General features: G+C 42.5%; 1 protein-coding gene across 1 annotated transcript; it reads right to left on the bottom strand.

Annotated features, from left to right (window-relative positions):
- Nucleotides 1-1,660: 1,660 nt before the first annotated feature.
- Nucleotides 1,661-4,101, bottom strand: COPS9 (COP9 signalosome subunit 9). The gene is made up of 3 exons (XM_021005823.2): nucleotides 3,945-4,101; nucleotides 3,217-3,289; nucleotides 1,661-1,947 (listed from the first exon to the last, which is right to left on the bottom strand). Exons 1-3 carry the CDS (start codon nucleotides 4,005-4,007, stop codon nucleotides 1,910-1,912), a joined length of 174 nt encoding a protein of 57 aa, XP_020861482.1. The 5' UTR covers nucleotides 4,008-4,101; the 3' UTR covers nucleotides 1,661-1,909.
- Nucleotides 4,102-18,661: the final 14,560 nt, after the last annotated feature.

The raw sequence follows: 18,661 nt of genomic DNA, 5'->3' as shown, positions 1-18,661 counted from the left end.
GATGATGGCCAAAGGAGGGGTCACCAAGTGTGGATGGAGAGAGCTGCCCAGGCTCCCCCTCTCACTGGGAAGACTGTCACCTAGCAAGAGTGGGCAACTGTAATTACAGGCATTTTCTTGAATCACAAGCAATTCTTCCTAGTTTTAGGGTAGACTGCCTACTCCTGTCTTAGCCTTTTTGTTCATAAAATCACCAAATTCATGTTACTGAGAATAGCTATTACCCTTGGGACTCAAGAGGAAAGAGCACAGAGCCTTACGTTTTTCAGTTGGCCTGCGGGTGACTTGTGCTCAGATTTTGCATGAAATAGTGACCAAAACATCTGGTGGGGGAAGGGGGAAAAGACCCCAAAAGAATATTCCCTCCTTTAAGAAACATTCAACTTTCACCTTATGATGTGAAATATGAGGGTGACCTCATCCATTTCTGAGATACAATGATATGAATTTTTTTGCTTAAAATCTGTTGCCTTCATCATATGTACTAAATTGTTTTGAATTAAAAATTTCCGAAGGAAAGTAATTTATTAAAGCTTGGCATTATACTGTCATAGCATTGATAAAATATCTTAAGGTCTCAGTATTCTTCATAACAACCTATGACGTAAGTTGTATAAAAATTATTCCTCCCATTTTACATATGAAGAAACTAAGGCTCTGAGGTGGTGACTTGCCTATGAGTGTCGGAAACCAACGTCTGCAGACTCCTGGGCCACATTCTGCTGCCTCTCCCTAGAAGAATCAGGAGCCTATGGCTCCAAGCTGCAGCTAAGAACTCTTTCTATAGAACCTGATACTAAGAGAACCACCCCACCTCACAAATCTGGGGAAGTCCAAAGTCCAAGCCCCAAAGGAGAAGAGGGATCAGAGCAGCTGAGGTAGCGGGCAGGGGTGGGAGAGCCATGCTCAACGAATAATGTGGGGCAATCCCTTTGCTGGTACTGAGTCACGTGGATTATATAGCACCCAAGGGAAAATGGGACTCAAAAAAAAAACCTGCTTGTCCCTTACAGAAAGGGGAAGTTTTATTAACTGTTGAATTCAAATATGAGCCCATTTTCTGTCGACTTAAATAAAAACTGCCCTAGAGTCAATATCCTTTTATCCTGAGTGGTTGTAGAGGAGGTGAGGGCCCTTTTATGGAAGCAAAGTAAGTGTCTTTCTGATATTCCCAGGAAAAACTCTAGGTTGAGAATGCCCAAGACTGCACATGGGTTTATCCTGTCAGCAGCTGGGACTCAACCGCCACACAGGTTAAATACAGTCATATAAAGTATGTCAGCATCTGATTTTAATACTGATGCTAAGAGACGTACCTTATATCTTTGGCTACAAAGGAGACAAGACTGGACCTAAGTTATAACCAAATCAGTGCTTTAAAAAAATAAAAAGGAATCAAACCAGTGTTTACCTATATTATAGTATGCCTGTAGCACAGTGTTCCCTAAACAGAGAAGTCACTCAATAAATAATTCTTGTCTGTGGAGATGTATTAAAATGATCAATAATTACTTGCTGAGGCAAAATAAGAAAAATCTTATTATTCATTTGATAGGCTGACAACTTTGAATTAGCATTCCAAAACATAAGCAATTCATTTTTCAAAATTATGCATCAAACTGACATCATTCGAATGTGGAAAAATACAACTACATGCATATAAAAACCTTTTCATATTTATTCAAACAAGGAAAACAGTTGATATTAAAAGATATCTACCAGTAGCTTTTTAATGGTTAACATTTTTTCATAATTAATTTCCTGTCTTGGTGACCACGTCCCAACTTTGAGTGATTTCCAGAAGCTCTTTAGAGATCATATACCTTCTTTTGATTAAATAAAAGAGTATTCACACTATTGCTACAAAACAAAGAATTAACATCTTGGGTTTCCATAGCTGGAAATCATTTCACTGGATATCATCATCATCAAAAAGATCTTCGAAATCTAGGCAAAAAATGAACCGTTAATATAATTCATTCATAGGTAAAAGGACATTTCTACTACTTTGATGAACATTAACTTTCAAGTTGAAGTAATAAAGCCTACAATATATATTCCTGGTATAAATGCCATCTGTATAAATGAAAATAATAGGCATGGCATAATTATGATCATCGGGATATTTTTATGCATTTACCATATTTATTAAATTGGAAGAATAGTTAAATATTGGTTGACAGGCCACATAAAATCCCATAGAAAAACTGTTATCTATGCTCTTCTCCTAAGAAGCTCTGGTACCTGGTTCCCTTGTGATTTACCTTCTTAGCAAGTCCACATTTCAAAACTTTCCTCTATTTTATTTTTAGTGGGGCCTTAAGAAGTCAATCGATCGCTACATGCAACACCCACTCTGCTCTGGCTCAATTTCAATTTCTACAGTTATGATTTTAAGTATTGTTTTTAATTTAATCATTGGTTCAACCATTCAGTGGGCTCTGCAATTCTTTATTTAAGAAAGCATGAAAAATTCAGGTCAAATTCTACTTTACCAGACAGCTGATTATACTAGGCTCTTTCAAAGCCTTGGCCTATGGCCTGCAATGGAACGCATTCATCAGGCAGGGCAGTGAAATACCTTCTTCATGCTGGTGCTAGCAATTGGAAACACCAATCACGGAATTATACAGTCATAACTTGGGCCAGAATATTTCTGCTGAGCTATTATAATGGCTATATGGCATTGCAAACAAATATTATATCTTGCTCTCTTTCTCTGTGGGACATTGTACAGATAGGAATATAAGGGCAGTGAGGATTCATGGAGGATATCTCACTCTGACTACTCTGAAAGATCTGCGATTTCACCCTTGTGTGTGTGCCAAAGGCTGAAAACTCTTCACTCTCTTGGTGCTGCTGGGGGGTTTCTGTTTTTATTCTTAACCCCTCTGGCTTCTCTTGTTTGCTCCCCCAAGTGTTTCAATGGACAAGAGAGAAGAGGGGGAGGGACAGGGCCAGTACCTAGTTACCCAGAGTCGAAGCTAGACTACAGGCCACACGCCTCCTCAAAAAAATGTATCTCTGAATCTGGTAAAGAGAGTTTCTAATATCCAATGTTGTGATTTTATTTATTTTGTTTTACTCTGTAAACAGGCGTCTGAACCGTGCATGACTGTTCAGTGCTCCAATGTCACAAAAGCTATTAAGGACTCCCTGCGACATATGCTTATGGAGACATTAGAAAGCTGAGATCCCAAACCCCAGCGTCCTTACCGTTAAAGAAGTCTGCATGGACGGCCTTCTCGTTGGCTGCCAAGTCCATCAGAAGGCCGGTGCTGCCTCCCGCCTAGCAAAGGAGGGAAACATTGTATCAAAAGAAAGAACGCTCAGTAACACACACTGCAAAAGTTTATTATCGCTCTTGAATCTCAGCCCAGCGATGACTGATGGGTCACAATCCCTCTCACTCACAGCGCAAGAGGAAAGGAGCACAAAAAGCCCTTCGATGACGCCAAGCACTGCACTAACGCACGGCGCAATCACAGCTAGTCCACAAACAACTGGACGCCAGGCTGGGTCTGAGCAGGGTGGTTCGTAAATGTGAATTTACAAGCCCACCCCTCCTAAGAAAAAGGGAAAGGCCTCTGGCTCCTGCTTCGCCCCAGACGACAATGTCCCCGCTCTTAAACTTCAATGAGCTTGGGTCACAAAACACTTTCTCGCTCGCTGCCCCCATTTTACAGGTGAGCAAATTGAGGCTCGAGAGTCATCGGGGGAGGGGAGGGTGACGTCAGGGAGCCCAAGGTGCCCCCCCCCAGCACTCAGCCGTCAGTGCCCCGGAAAAGCGCAGGGTTGGGGGAGGGGAAGCCCTCCGCCCCCGCCTCTCGCTCCTTGCTATGGCCCCGCCCCCTCCCGGCCACCCCTTTCCCTGCTCACGTGACCCACGCCCCCCCCCGCAGTCCCAGGCTAGGCCTCGGGCCGGCTCCCGCTCCTGCCATCACCTCGTCCAGGTCCACGTAGGGCCCGGCGCCCTCAGGGAACATCTCGTCCACAGCTGGCTTCATAATCCCGTCAGTCTGTCCTTCCGTCTCGGCCCAGCACGTCACGCTCGTCTAGTCCCGGCACGTTCCGCCCCGGCTATACACGACTTCCGGTTTCCGCCACAGCACTTCCTGTGGACGCGCGCGCTTGCGCGGCATGTGTAGGAGGCGGAGGACCATCCTCTCTATGGTATATCGGTTACCTTCCCGGCTTCCTTTCGAACGCCGGTTACAAACCACGGCCCCTACCCCGCTCTCTGGCCAGGGAGCTGACACGTCGAGGAAGACTGGTTTTTGCGTTCCCTTTCTGGGCTAAAACGATCTTTACATTAAAAATTATTATCCTTTAATTGGAAGCACCAATTGGGCAGCTCCATCCTTTGCATTCGAAGCCCCAGTGCCCCTGCCAGCCCCGCCAGCTCTAGGTCACTGACCTCATGTCGATTTCACAAAAGGTCACTGGCCGGAGACATCCTGAGACTGCGTGGAGCTCGGAGGCCGCCCAGGACAGCTGAGCGGTTAGGAGACCCCGGCACCCCAGCGGCCAAGGGGCTGCTCCCATTCTGTCTCCCCGAAGGGTGGAAAGAGGGGCCAGGCTAGACCGAGGAGGACGTTTCTGTCCTGGTGGGTAGGAGCCGGAACCAGCCGGCGAGGCAACGTACATGCTTTCATGAAAATGAAAAGGTAGATGGGAGCTAAAGAAGTGTCTCCGCCGGTTGGCTGGGGTGGTGTGGGACTGTGGGTTCACCATACCAAGGTTCACCCTGGACGAGTCACTTTGGTGACCTCTGCCTCAGTTTCGTCATCTGTAAAAGGAGTGGGCTAGACTAGCTGGCCTCGCTGGACCCTAAATATCCGACTCCATCCCAGAAGGGAATCAGGACTAGAATTCAAACTCGGGTCCACTGGCTGGAAATCCAATTATTCTCCTATTTTGCCTCTTAAAATTCCTTTTAAAATTAATTGTATCCACAGTGGTTATCAGAGTGCTGGGCCCGTAGAAGGCACTTAAAACACTTGTTCAGTCATGTCTGACTCTTCGTGACTCTGTTTGGAGTTCTCCTGGCAAAGATACTGGAATGGTTGGCCATTTCTTTCTGCAGCTTATTTTACAGATGAGGAAACTGAGGCCAACAGGGTGACTAAGCATTAATTAAGTGCCTCCTAAGTGCCAGGCACTTTACTAAAGCATTCGGAGAACAAAGGCAGTCCCCCTGCTCTCAAGGAGCTTACAGTCTAATGGGGGAAGACAAGGCACAGAAAGAAGCTAGAAATGGGGGAGGGGCAGTTGGAGTCCAAGCCAAGCACAGCTGCAGATGGAGAGTGAAGAGGGAGCTGGAGTGTCCAGATCCTACCCTCGACAAAGGAGAGCTTTGGGAGGAATTTGCTGCTCCTCCCTGCTGCCCTCCAGCAGAAGGGAGAGGAGGCTGAGGGGGCTGGGAAGCTATGAAGTGTTCCAGGCTGACTTAACGGTGCCATAGGCTTAGGGGGCGTTCCGCCTCTGGTCTGAGGGCTGCTTGTCCACCTTTGGCATCATCTGATTCACTGAGTTCTCTACCTGTGCACAGCCATGCCCCCCCCCCATCTTGGCAGATGGGCTGAACTATACTAAGGGTAACTGATGGGCCTCAGACCTGGCTGTGAGTTAGGGGGGTGTCTACCCCAAGCATGAGAAGACTTGTCCCAGTGGAACGGGCAGATGAGAACAAGCTGTTCTGAGGGCCAGGAAGGCAGCTGAAGCAGGTGTTTAGAGCTTGGTCAGCCATTGAAGACGCCAAGGTCATCTGCTGCTTCCTGCGCCATCCCCAGTCTTCTTGACCTTTGTCTTGTGACTGGCCTTGAAAGACTCTGAAAGCGAGGCTGATGACTTCGTGTAAGCCCGCCTCAGTTGCCTCCAAGTGAAGAATGCCCTGTGCTGGCATTGGACAAACAAGGCAGTGATGAGATTTTAGATGATCAGCTTCTGCTGGGCAGGGCCGCATGTTTGGAGGAGTTCAAGCCAAGCCAAGGACAAATGCAAAGTGGAGAGATCTGCACCCAGATGCCCTGACTCCAGAGAGTTCTGAGTCTGAGAAATGAGGCCATAATAATAACTCACATTTCTGTGGTTTACAATACATTTCTTTCACTACAGCTCTGTGAAGAAGGCAAGTACAGGCATTATTTTGTGGAAGAAGAAACTGGCACTGAGAGATTAAGTGACTTGTGCATGACGCTGCAGTAAGTTTCAAAGCAGGCCTTGCCTCCAGGGGTGGGGAACCTGCGGCCTTTTGACTGAGTCCAACTTTTACAGAACAAATCCTTTTATTAAGGGAATTTGTTCTGTGAAGTTTGGATTCAGTCAAAGGGCCACACTTGAGGACCTAGAGGGCCACAGGTTTCCATTCCCTGCATCCAAACCATTTTTTCAAGGACAGCATTAATGCTGGTTTTAGGCCTGGAGTCAGGAAGACTCATTTTCCTGAGTTCAAATCTAACTTCAAACGCTAGCTGTGTGACCCTGGGCAAGTTATTTCACCCTGTTTGCCTCAGTTTCCTTATCTGTAAAATAAGCTGGAGAAAGAAATGGCCAACTACTCTAAGCTCTCTGCCAAGAAGACCCTAAATGGGGTCATGGAGAGTCAGAAAGGACTGAAATAGCTGAACGACATTGATGCTGCAGAAAGAGGCCACGAAACTCACTGGGGCATAACGGATCTCAGGCTCGTCAATATAGAGGGGCTTCAGAAGGCCATCAAGTCCAGCTGTACTTTGAATGTTTACATACAATTATATCTCGTTATAAAGATGAGGAAACTGAGTCTGAGAGAGTTTAAATGACTCGCCCAAGGTTAGTTACAAGGTTCATTAGTTGCCAAGGGAGTTACTGACAGATGCAGAATTTGAGTCCAGGTCTTTTGACCCCAAACCCATCCTGGGCTTTTTCCCACTGTACCAAACTACTTTTCTAGGGCATTGGGTGGGGGGTGGGGCAGGGGAGGACACAGCACTTAACCAGAGCAAAGGAATTTGAAAAGGGAGGGGAGAAGAGCCAAAGACAAAGGTCCCAGTCTTGCTCCTGCCCCAAGGAAGGCCAGGAATGGTCCCCTTCCCCTTCCAGCTCCAGAGCCCTGTCTCTTCAGACACACTGTGCCTTTTAAAGCATCACCCAGCAAACGAGGCCTTTGTGACCTGCAGTCACACAAAAGCACGTAGCCCACAGACTATATCGTTAGGCCACACTATCACTTCTGTTGTCGGTCAGTCCTGTCTGACTGTTTGTGGCCCCACCTGGGGTTTTCTTGGCAGAGGTACTGGAGCGGTTTGCCATTTCCTTCTCCAGCTCATTTTACAGATGAGGAAACTGAGGCAAACAGGGTGAAGTGACTTGCCCTGGGTCACACAGCTAGAAAGTGTCCGAGGCTACATTTGAATCCGAGAAGATGAGGCTTACTGGATCCAGGGCTGACGTTCTATCCACTGCACCACCTAGCTGCCCTATTATAGTAACAGCAGACGTGTTAAGATGTGCACAGCCAAGTTGGCTGTAAAGCTGGTAGTTGTGGCTACCATTTCAATCTGCTCCAAATAAGGAGCTTTGTTTTCTCACCTCCCTAACATCTTCTCTCCCCTCCCCTCCACACTTTCTAGTCTTCAGTAAACAGGTGTGAGCTCTCCAACACAATCACACCATCATGGCTGCTTAGAAAAATAAATATAAGAAAGGAGTCCGACGTGTTACCATCTCCCTCTTGGACTGCCTTGGCTACTACTAATTAAGAAAAAATCTGCGGTATTGTGGGGGATGTATTTTACATCGCTGTCATTTCAATACCCTCCCCCCCCACTGTAGAACCGTTTCTTTTAATTTCAGCAAAACAAAGCAGCCCTTCAGCCAAGCACAAGCATGTTCATCAGCTCTGCCAAGTTGGTAATACTGTGCCCACTCCCTCTTCATTTTCTTAGGAAAGGTAATTTGAATATATACATATATATATATGTATATGTAAATATACAGACATATAGAGAGACATATAAAAAGTTAGAAAGACATTGTTTCTGGGTAAACAATCATTTTATTAATTATGGCTAGTGAATCATTAATAAAGAGGTCGTTCGACTGTCTTTCCTAAACCAAAGACCCTCAGGGAACCCACTCATTGCTTATATGCCTTTGGAAGGGTGGGTGTTCCTAAGGGTGGAAATCAACTCTGGTTGGTTAACAAGTAATGAGAGAATGAATATTATAATGAGAGGTGGGCTTATTTTAATGAGGGTCTGGGAGACATGACTCTGATTAGTCAGTCTTGATCAAAGAGACTTATCCATACCCATACCACCTGGATCCAGGTTAATCTAGACAAAAGGGGGAATTCACTTCTATTCAGACCTGTCTGACTAAAACACAATGGACCAGAATCCACCCATTCCCCTAATGTAGAATTTCTTTACCTTTTGATCAGATTTAAGTTTTCCATCTTATTATTAGCCCTGTACTTCAAAGGCTGCCTGAGTAACCTACAGGGGCTGATTTCTGAATGAGGAAATAGAAAAAAGGAAAGACTTTACTCCTCATTCAATAATTGCTAATTAATATAAGAGAGAAATAATCATTTTTCTCTTTATATATATATATATACATACACATGTATGTGTATCTGACTATATATATGTGTGTATATGTGTATACACGCATATAAATAGATAGTTAATGGAAATGGTCCTTTGTTTAATCTCGCTTATTCCTTTCCGTGTATACATTTCTTTTCATGAGGTTAAGCTTTAGTTATGGAGTGACCCAAGTTTGACTCTAAAACAACTAAGACATTGTACCTTTGTTTGTGTTCTCCTAAGGGTTATTGGCATTGTTTATCTCAGAAGTTAGCTTTCATTGGATTCCACAGCCTGACCTGAATGGGCTTTTGTGGATGGTACGAAGAGGCTACTCTCTTTAGAAAGGCAAAAGGATAAGGCAGAGAAACGTCACTTACTTGAAACACCAATATGAATTTTTTGTGCACCAAAGAGCCAAACTGTAGTTCACTAGTCTTACTTGGAACAAAATACATGCATACACACACACACATACACACACACACACACACACACACGCACACTACAATACATGTAACACACACACATATAACATATAACATACTCACAATACCAGGCAACACACATAAAACTCCACATATAAATAGGCACGCCACACATACATGCATAAAATGCAATACACAAACAGGCACATACCTATACATGTACAGGCATAGATGTATTCAAGTATACAATACAACACATACATAATACTCAACATACTTGCATACATGCATGTATACAAACAAATCAACTTTCCCCAGGATTCTGTATGTACTGGGGGAAAGTATGTCACAGACTTTTGGGACAATATTTTGGGAGAAGTGTTTTTATTTTACTACCTTCGTAAAAGCCATCTTTCTATGTCACAGACTTTTGGGGCAATATTTTGGGAGAAGTGTTTTTATTTTACTACCTTCATAAAAGCCATCTTTCTATGTCACAGACTTTGGGGGCAATATTTTGGGAGAAATGTTTTTATTTTACTGCCTTCGTAAAAGCCATCTTTCTACAAGCTGCTTTGAGCTGACTCAATGATTCTCGATTTATAGCCTTGGAGGTTAGGGCTCAGTCTGCTGGCACTGGAGAATCACCCTGACCCCCCAGGGAAGACTCTGAAGAGGAGCCGTAGCCTTGCTCTGGGACCCAAGCCTCATCTGTAAGAGTGAGAGTTGGTGTAAGACGGCTTGGATGGCTCAGAGAAGGGCTCGGAGTTGGCACAGAGAAATCAGGAACAGCTCACCTAGTGAAACGAAACTATTCCAATAAGCTGGGGGTGGGCCCAAGATAATTGCCTAAATTCATATATTTTAAAATATTTTCATCCCTTATATTAAGACGAGGGAAGGAAATAGTAGTTGTGGGATAAGTACTACTTTGCCTGCCAAAAAAATGTGAAAACTGGCGGTCTCCCTATGAGGGGACTAAGCCAGTCTCTCAGCTCCCCGTGGTGGCCAGAAGAGACACTGCACACTCCGAGAGAGTTTCTCCAAACCTTTGGAAGGAATTTTAATGCGTGAACAGCTGCATGTTCCTGTATGTTTAAAGGAGGCAGTACTAAGTCACACCAGACACAAACGCCACACTGCTGTGAAAAGCCCAATTCTTTTTAATAATGGCATCGTCTCTTCCCTGCCCTCCCCACCAAATGCAATATCCTTGGGAAAGGGAAGCTGGGTAAGTTATTATCAGTCTTTAGTAAACACATTAGTTTATGAGGACCTTTTGAAGAACTTAGCCACAGTTCCTGACACATGATAGGTGCTTAACAAATACTAGTTGACTGAAGCCCAACTGAAGGAAGGCAGATATAATATGCAATAATACAATGTAGTTTGAGAGGTAGGGAAAGATTGGTTCAGAGCCCAGAGTTATGCCTGGGAAACTGAAATCCAGGTGAGTGGATAGAGTGTTGAACCTGGAATTAGGAAATCCTGAGTTTAAATCTGGACTCAGACACTTACCAGCTATGTGACCCTGGACAAGTCTCTTAATCTCTGTTTGCCTCATTTTCTTCAACTGTAAAATGAAGATCATAATAGTATTTATCTTAGAGGGTTGTTATGAGGATCAAGATTTATTTTTAAAAAGTTCCTGGCACTTAGTAAGTGCTATATAAACATGCTTTTGTCATATTCAAAAGGACTATTCCGAATGCATTACACAGACTATGTTGTTTGGAGGGAAACAGAGTACTTTGTGAGGCACTCGAGGCCTCACTGTGAAGTGGATCAGCTATAACCATCTGTGAGTTAGTGTATCTTGAGTTTAAAATGGTTCTTCCCTTAGTCTAGCGCTTTCCAGATAAAGTTAGAAGTGTGATGTGGTTTTTAAAGCAAAATAATTCATTGCCAACTCACTGACATTTACAGGGAGAAACTTTCCAGTTGGTAAAACATATCAAAGTTTGGGGAAGATGGTAAAAGCCTCAGTGAGTCCTTGAGGAGGGGTAGAAGAGCAATTGAAAGCTCAGGACTCTGAGTTTTCCTTGATTGTTAAAGGAAAGCTTGTCCCAGCGCATGACAAATGCTTGAGATGCTTAGGCATTTATGTGGAAAAGTAGCAACATGATTTGGAAATAGTTCTCTTTTGAAGGGCATAGCAGTATAAAGGAAAGAACACTGGACTTGGAGAAAGGCAGCCTGTGTTCAAGTTCTGCCTCCGAACATTACTGTCTGTCTGACTCTGGATGCCTCTCAGCCTCAGTTTCCTCACTTGTGAAATGAGAGTAGAAATGTATGTGCTGTGCCTACCTTACAGCTTATGAGGAAAGCGTTTTACAAACACTGATGTTATGGTTAGTACTTATATAATTTGTCATTGTTCAGTCATGTCTGACTCTTCATGACCCCATTTGGGTTTTTTTTGGCAAAGATACTGGAGTGGTTCACCATTTCCTTCTCCAACTCACTTTACAAATGAGGAAACTTAGGCAAACAGGGCCAAGTGACTTGCATAAGGTCATATAACTTGTAAGTATCTGAAGTGGCCTTTGAACTCTGGTCTTTGTTACCTTGGGCCTGGTGCTCCATCCACTGCACCACCTAGCTGCCTCTACTTATATAACACACAGGGATATTGCCCTTGGGAATTTTGGGGTGGGGATGTGTGTGGGGAATCATCTTTTGCCAGACAGTTTACCCAGTATTCCTCAAGTGCTAGGGTCTTACCCTTGACTTTGAGCTTGATTGGGTTTATGGAAAGAAAAATGAGGAGGTCACAAGATACCATTCCAACGGACTGCTGCAGAAGCCATTGATTTTGAGAGCCAAGAGCACTTACATTGATCAAACTGCAGTGGGGAGGTCCTAAGCATGAACAGGGAAGCTATGACGGTGACTTGCTTTGGGACCCAAGACTCATCTGTAAGAGGAGAAGTTGGAATAATATGGCTCAGAGCTTATCTGGGCTACAACTCGGTAGAAAGGAAAGAGAAATCAAGAAAGCTATTGGAACAAAACTGTTCCAATAAGTTTGTGTGTGTGTGTGTGTGTGTGTGTGTGTGTGTGTGGTCCAAGATAATCATTGAATTAATATATTTTAAAATATTTTTCACCTCCTTTATTAAGACCAGGGAAGTGTTAGGTCACTGACCAAGGCATGAACAGAAGTAATGAATTGGTGACCAGCTCCTCCCTTATCTCTCTAAGAAGTTGATTCTCCTGCCACCAGTACAGAACCCTTTAAATTCCTTTTTCCTCCTCCCCTCCTACCTGGTAGAGGCCATACAAGCCCCCAGCTGTCAGAGAGAAGGGGTTTTAATTTCTCTAAGTGTTTTATTTTTATTATCTTTATTGTCTTAAGTGCATTTATAAATCTTGATGGCTACAAACACCTATTTCAGCTGGAAATGAGTATATTTTTGTGTGTGCATTTTTAAAAGAGAGAGAAAGGATTTCTGCTTTCAAAGGTAGGGGATAGTCATTTGCTTAGCAGAGCTGGAGCCCCCCCCCAACACAGGGGCTGGCGTTATATTTTGTAAGCTGTATAAAATTACCCAAGACCAAATGTAGATTCTAGACTCATTTCTGTTCTTTTTGTAAAACTAAATAAGTCATAAATTCAGAAAGAAATGGATTGTGAAGAGTAAACCACCCCCAAAAGAAATCCCATAAAAACCCCCCAAAACAACCCCCACCACCATGTTTCAGTGGAAAGCTTAAGGCAGTTCCCCATCCACATGTTAAAAACCAACCTCCCAGAAGGGAGCTGGGGAGCCAGGGCATATGGAGTAATCGAAATGATGTTACTGAGCTTGTCTTCATTCACAAGATTCTCCTTGGTGCTTAGATTTGTAATAATTATCTGCATCATAGTGGAAATAATCTATCAGTAAGTATTTATTAAATACCTACTATATGCCAGGCAAGTGTTAGGCACTGGTGATGCAAAGATAAAAATAAAATAAAAATCCCTCAAGGGGACTATATTCTATAAGAGAAAAGAACATGTACATATGTAGGTATGGGCAAAATACATAGAAAATAAATAACTAATTTTTTTTAGTGGAGAGGAACTAGCAGCTGGGAGAGGGGGAGCTCAAAAAAGGGAGGTTTCAGGCAGAAGCTTGTATTCGAGCTGTCTTTCGAAATGAAGGATTGTAAGAGACAGAAGTGAGGAATGAGGGCATTTCAGGCATGGGGGCTGTCAGTGCAAGGGAACAGAGATGAGAAATGGACTGTCTTGTATGAAATTCAGGAAGAAGCTCAGTCTGTCTAGACTGAAGAAAGGCAGAAGAGAGTAATGGGGAGTGAGGCTGGAATGGTAGCTTGGGGTCGGGTTGGTTTTGAATGCCAAACAACTTAACATTTTCTAAAATGTTCTCTCTGAATAATCCTCACATGGAAGAAGTCTTTGTCTCAACCTCTTAGCCTGTTTGTTGATTCTGTGGCAGGGGAAAGAGGAAAAGATCTTTTTTATTTCATTGTGAAGACAAGAAACTAGAAAAATATCAAAGTATAAGTGCCCAAAGAGACAGGGTTCATAGGAGTTTTGAGAAAGCAGAGGTCAAACACAGGGAAGAATGGCCATGGAACACTTATAGCTCTGTCCCAGGCATAAGACTCTTTTTGAATCTCTCCAATATGTTGATACATATCTGTAAGTGCCGGGAAGGGAGAGGTAATCTAGTAATGATTGCAGGAAGAAGAGACAAATTGCTACTTTGCTGACTCTCTGCTGAGTATCCCTGCACCATTTATCAACCTGACATGAACAGAGAGATCTACCATCTCCTTGGCATACCTATGAGGGATACGATGGGGATTCTCCTGGGACATTCCATGTCCGTAGACCTCAATGACCCCCTTTTAATGATCCATGAGAGGACAAGTGGTGCCACAGATAAGGATGGTGAAATCTTGGATAAAGAATGAAGGTTTCATGGGTGCAGGTGGTATTTTAATTATTTATGCTGATGGAAGGTAAGGATTTCAGAAGAGAAAGGCATGTTTGGAAAATGAATAGCTGACTGAGACTATTTCTGGGATTCAATTTTGAGTTCTGAATTATAGTATAAAATGTAGAAATGATTGATGCTTGCCTAGGGATAGAATGTACCTAATGAGGTCCAGGAAACGTATATTTTTTTTTCTGAAGTCTTGTGAATTTGATTGAAAAGTCTTTAAACTGTAAATAGAAGGATGAGAAGGATAAAGCCACCAAACCAGAAACCACAGAGAGGAACTGGTACAACAGAAGAAAGAGAATACCAGTAATTCACAATTCCTGAGAAAAATCCCAGAGGTAATATCCCTAGCCTCAACTGGCCATATACAAATGAACAAAATGAAAAAACAAAACAAAAGCAAAGTTAATGAGATATCCTAATGTAAGAAAGCAAATATGACTTCTGGTACGTCTCAGGCTTGGTGAGATGGGATTCTTGCCTGAATTGTGACTCTAGATGGCTATACCTTATTCAAAAGAAGCTAAACAGAGACAAGGAGCAGGAAAGAGTGTTGTTTTGTAAACTGATACCATCAGGTGAGAAAATCCAGGAAGCAGAGGAGAGAATTGGAGGGAGGAACGATGGAAGGAAAAATGGAAGCTATGTTTTTATGCTTATGTACAGAGATCCCTTAGATGGAAGCAGAAGACAGGGAGGTTAGGAAATAGATCAGAAACCTGACTTAGGAGCCTAATATTGTGTTTGTGGAGGGCTGGTAGTATTACAGCCACTAGATGTTTGCTGGAATTCTTATCTCTGCCAAAAACAGAGCGGCTGATAATTATTATTATTTTTAGAAGGAAATTTATTAGATCATGTGTTAGATGAGAGAGCCAGAAAGAAGGAATGGCCCCCTCCCTCCAAGTTCTGAAAGATGTATATTATATAGGATTTTTATAAAGTTATTTGCATGTTGTGCAGTCATTTCAGTCACATCTGACTCTTCGTGACCCTATTTGTGGTTTTCTTGGTAGAGATATTGGAGTGGTTTGCCATTTCCTTTTCCAGTTCATTTTACTGATGAGGAAACTGAGGCAGACTTGCCTGGGGTTACATAGCTAGTGTCTGAGGCCAGATTTGAACTCAGGAGGATGAGTCTTTCTGATTCCAGACTTGGTGCTCCATCCACTGAGCACCTAGCTTCCCTGAAATTACCCTCAATCACACACAAATAATTTGACAAAGGTACTGAACATGAGTCAAACAAACTGCATGAAGGAAACCAAAAACACAAGCTTGGGTGGATTGTAAACATGTCCTGGGTGTGGTAAGGTAAAACAAGAATGTCTTGGGTGTATGCAGAACCTGGGGAAGCCCAAAATACCTTGTGGCCATTCCTAGAGAGTTACTGGTTTCAAATATTCTGGATGTAAATCACCCAATATTGGATTCAAACAGTATAATAATTTTTTCCAAACAGTATAATAAACAATTTTCTCCCAACAGTTTTCCTCCTTTTGGGCTTTCTCAAGCCCAACATTCTCATACTAGTGAAAGCATAATTTATAGAAGGAGAAAAGCTGAGTTATGATTTCAAAGAGATTTCATTAACATAACTTGAAATCAATGGAAGCATATTCCTCATTATTTTGTCAGAAACTTAATATAATTCATTTAAGGAGGGATAGAGGGTTAGACTTGTGAGAGATTTTCCCCAATGTCTCTTGGTTGGGGGAATCAATTTTAATAAGTCTCAGGGCCTGTAAGTCAGGGGACTTAAACTTACATTAGTAAACAAGTGTACTGTGGCTATGAGCATCACAAAAAATCATAATCCCATGTTTTCCTTCCATGGCATAATAGTTAAACAAGATTAGCTAAGCAGAGTCATAATCTCATATATCACTTAAAGAGAGAAACCTTGTTAAACAGACTCTATAGACGAGCTAAATTAGGTTACAGATTTAAAGGGTTCACAATGGACTGGTTTTTTTGGGGGGATTTGCATATCACAAGGTGACAAAGAAAACTCGGTGTCAAGGAATTCTTCCCTTACACAAGGAGTCAGAGTGGCTAACAAATAACTAAATCACTTTGGGAAGTTCTGAGTTCCCTTTGTCTTCTACCTGAGGGATGTCAAATATTATCATTCAATAAGTCAAGTTTTGGTAAAGTAAGGTTAATAAAAAAAAGGAGACAGGTGTTCAGTTGACCCAAAAGTTGGAGTAGGAATGGCCCTGATCCCTGAACAACATATAAAATGAATCTGGGTATACCTCTCTTGCATGCAAACACAAACACCATGAAACATTAAAGCCAAAGTGATGCAATAATGACCATCAATATTAAATGACATCAAGTCTCCTTGTACTCATTCCCAATGTTCATTTAATCAGTGCATTTCCTCGAGCTCCTGATGTCACATGTACTTGTCTGATCCCTGAAAGTATCTTCCCTTGGAAATTCTGGAATGGACCTCATTCTCATGGCAGTTCTTGAAGGGACTCCTCCCAGTAGATCTGCTTCTCAGGTTCCAAGTCCCTTGCAGAGATTTCTTAGGTAATATAGCTAAACTCAGATTCTTATCATGTTTGATACTACCCAGTGTTGGCTAATCCCATCCGTGTGCAATTCTAGATTCACAGAGACTTACTCAAGTTACACGATCTCAACAAGCCTTTGAGTTTGGTTGGGAAACCACCAGGAATTTCACTTCTGATACCCTATTGTTGTTTGCAAGAACAAATCCCAAAATCTGAAATAGTTTTAGAAAGTTTATTAGGTCACTTTGTGGAGGAGAGAGCCAGAAAGAAGGAATGGCTCCCTTTCATAAATTCTAAACTATTCTGTGAAGGTTGTCATTTTTCGAAAGGGTGAGGAAGCTAAGCGAGGAATAGCTATATTCTGTTTTATCCAATTCCAATTAATGAGGAGAAATCGGATGCTGAAATAGAGATGGTGGGAACTAATGAAGAACTAGTAAAGAAGTGATAATTCTTATCTTATAAGTATTCATGGGAAAGGGAGAATGATGTTGCATAAGGAGCTCATTAACTTAGCTTGAAAAAAAAACATGAATAGAAAACAGAAGGAAGAAGAAGTAATGAAGAATGAATACAAAATAAGTTCTCCATGAGGTTGTACATTCTTAATGTTCATTATACTGCAACTTTTAAAAATGTTTCTTTTTAAAAAATAAATTTCATTGATTTTTTTTGCTTTTACAATACCAATACATACTTCTCCCTCTAAACCCCCTTGAGCATACTTAGCAATGTACATTTTATACCTCCTTCTCCAACTGATCATAACCTCTTTGAGAGCAGGAAATGTTTTATTTTGTTGTTTGTATCCTCAGTGCCCAGAATAATGAATTCCACATGAAAGGTGCCTACTATGCATTTAATAAATATGTACCATGAGAATAAGAAAGATAATGTCCTCAAAGAGTCCAAGTAAGGAGGTCTGGATGAGCTATACCTCAAGTACATTTAAGTTTATAGGAGAGGACCCACAGGGCTGAAAAAATGCCAAATGCAGAGATAGAGAGAGAGAAGAGGGGAGGAGGAAAAAGAAAAAAGAGAAGAGAGAAGGGACAGAAGAGGAGAGGGAGGGAGTAGTTGGGTAACTATAGTCTTGAGAGCTTGACCATGGTTCCTGAAAAAAAAAATTGTTGAATCTCTTATTAAAGGGACAGTTGGTGTAAATTTATAACAGAAAGCTGACCAAAACATGGATTCTTCAAGATGCGGTCATGCCAGGGTAATACAGTTTTCTTTCTTGGTAGGGTTTTTTTTTTTAATTGGTAGGCCAAGAGAATATCTAATTTCAGCAAAGTATTTGACAAAATTTGTCCTGCTATCTTTTGGGATAAGATGGAGAGATGTGAGGTAGAAGAGACCCCTGTTGAGTGGATTCAAACTGGGTTGAATAACTAGAACCCAAGCTGGATCTGGAAGAGACATATTCTTTGGACAAGCACCCCCTTGGCTTGGAGAACTTGTTGCGTCAGTTTCCTGGTTGAATTACTGCTGGTTGGGTCAAGCAGGCGGGATCTCAGGGCTGGCTCTGTTGCAAGTAAAATGACAACCAAGGCAAATTTCCTGAGCAAGATAACAGTTCATTAACACTAATGTGTATAGCTGTTAATTAAGTGGGTCACTCTGACCCCCTCAGCAAAGCTAGGGACCCCTGGGATGGAAAAGACTGTTTTTATTGACACTGGAAAGAAGAGGGGCTTGGGGTAGTCAGTAAGCTTTATGATTAGCCCTGGCTGGGGGAAAGTGGGTTGGTCTTTAGGTGTGGCTGATCTCATTTCTCTCTGACAATTAAGGAAGGTTGATTGCTTTATGGGCCTCAAAAGCCTCTAGTAATCTTGGCTGGAAAATCAGAACCACTCCAATCAGGATCATCTGGGTTAGCTGTCCCCTTGGGGAGACCAAACCAAGCCTAATTTTAAGAAGGAGAGACAAGGATGGGATATCTGTCCCTTGGAGTGGGGCCAAGCCTAAGCTGGTAAACAAAGCAGGGGTCCCAGGTTAAACTGGTTAACAAGCAAATGTCTCCAGGGACTAGTTGAAAGCTATAGCATCACTCTTTCAACCACACCTCTAAGCCAATTCAGACCGGGACAGCCAGCAATTTTAAGGCAGATACTAAAATTTAAAAAATCAATGCAGCATAAATACTAATTACATTATAAGATCAATACAATAGA

The sequence above is a fragment of the Phascolarctos cinereus genome, unplaced genomic scaffold (assembly GCF_003287225.1).
Source record: "Phascolarctos cinereus isolate Bilbo 61053 unplaced genomic scaffold, phaCin_HiC Scaffold_5;HRSCAF=322, whole genome shotgun sequence".
In the NCBI taxonomy this organism is placed as follows: Eukaryota; Metazoa; Chordata; class Mammalia; order Diprotodontia; family Phascolarctidae; genus Phascolarctos; species Phascolarctos cinereus.
The sequence above is the reverse complement of the archived record's forward strand: the minus strand, read 5'-3'. Positions and strand labels throughout refer to the sequence as shown.

What these genes read in the sequence shown, in the direction of transcription:
- COPS9 (XM_021005823.2), bottom strand. Translation starts at nt 4,007, where the DNA reads ATGAAGCCAGCTGTGGACGAGATGTTCCCTGAGGGCGCCGGGCCCTAC. An exon ending in CCTACGTGGACCTGGACGAG is followed by an intron (nt 3,290 to 3,944) that starts GTGATGGCAGGA and finishes CTCCTTTGCTAG; the next exon opens with GCGGGAGGCAGCACCGGCCT. An exon ending in CCATGCAGACTTCTTTAACG is followed by an intron (nt 1,948 to 3,216) that starts GTAAGGACGCTG and finishes TTTTTTGCCTAG; the next exon opens with ATTTCGAAGATCTTTTTGAT.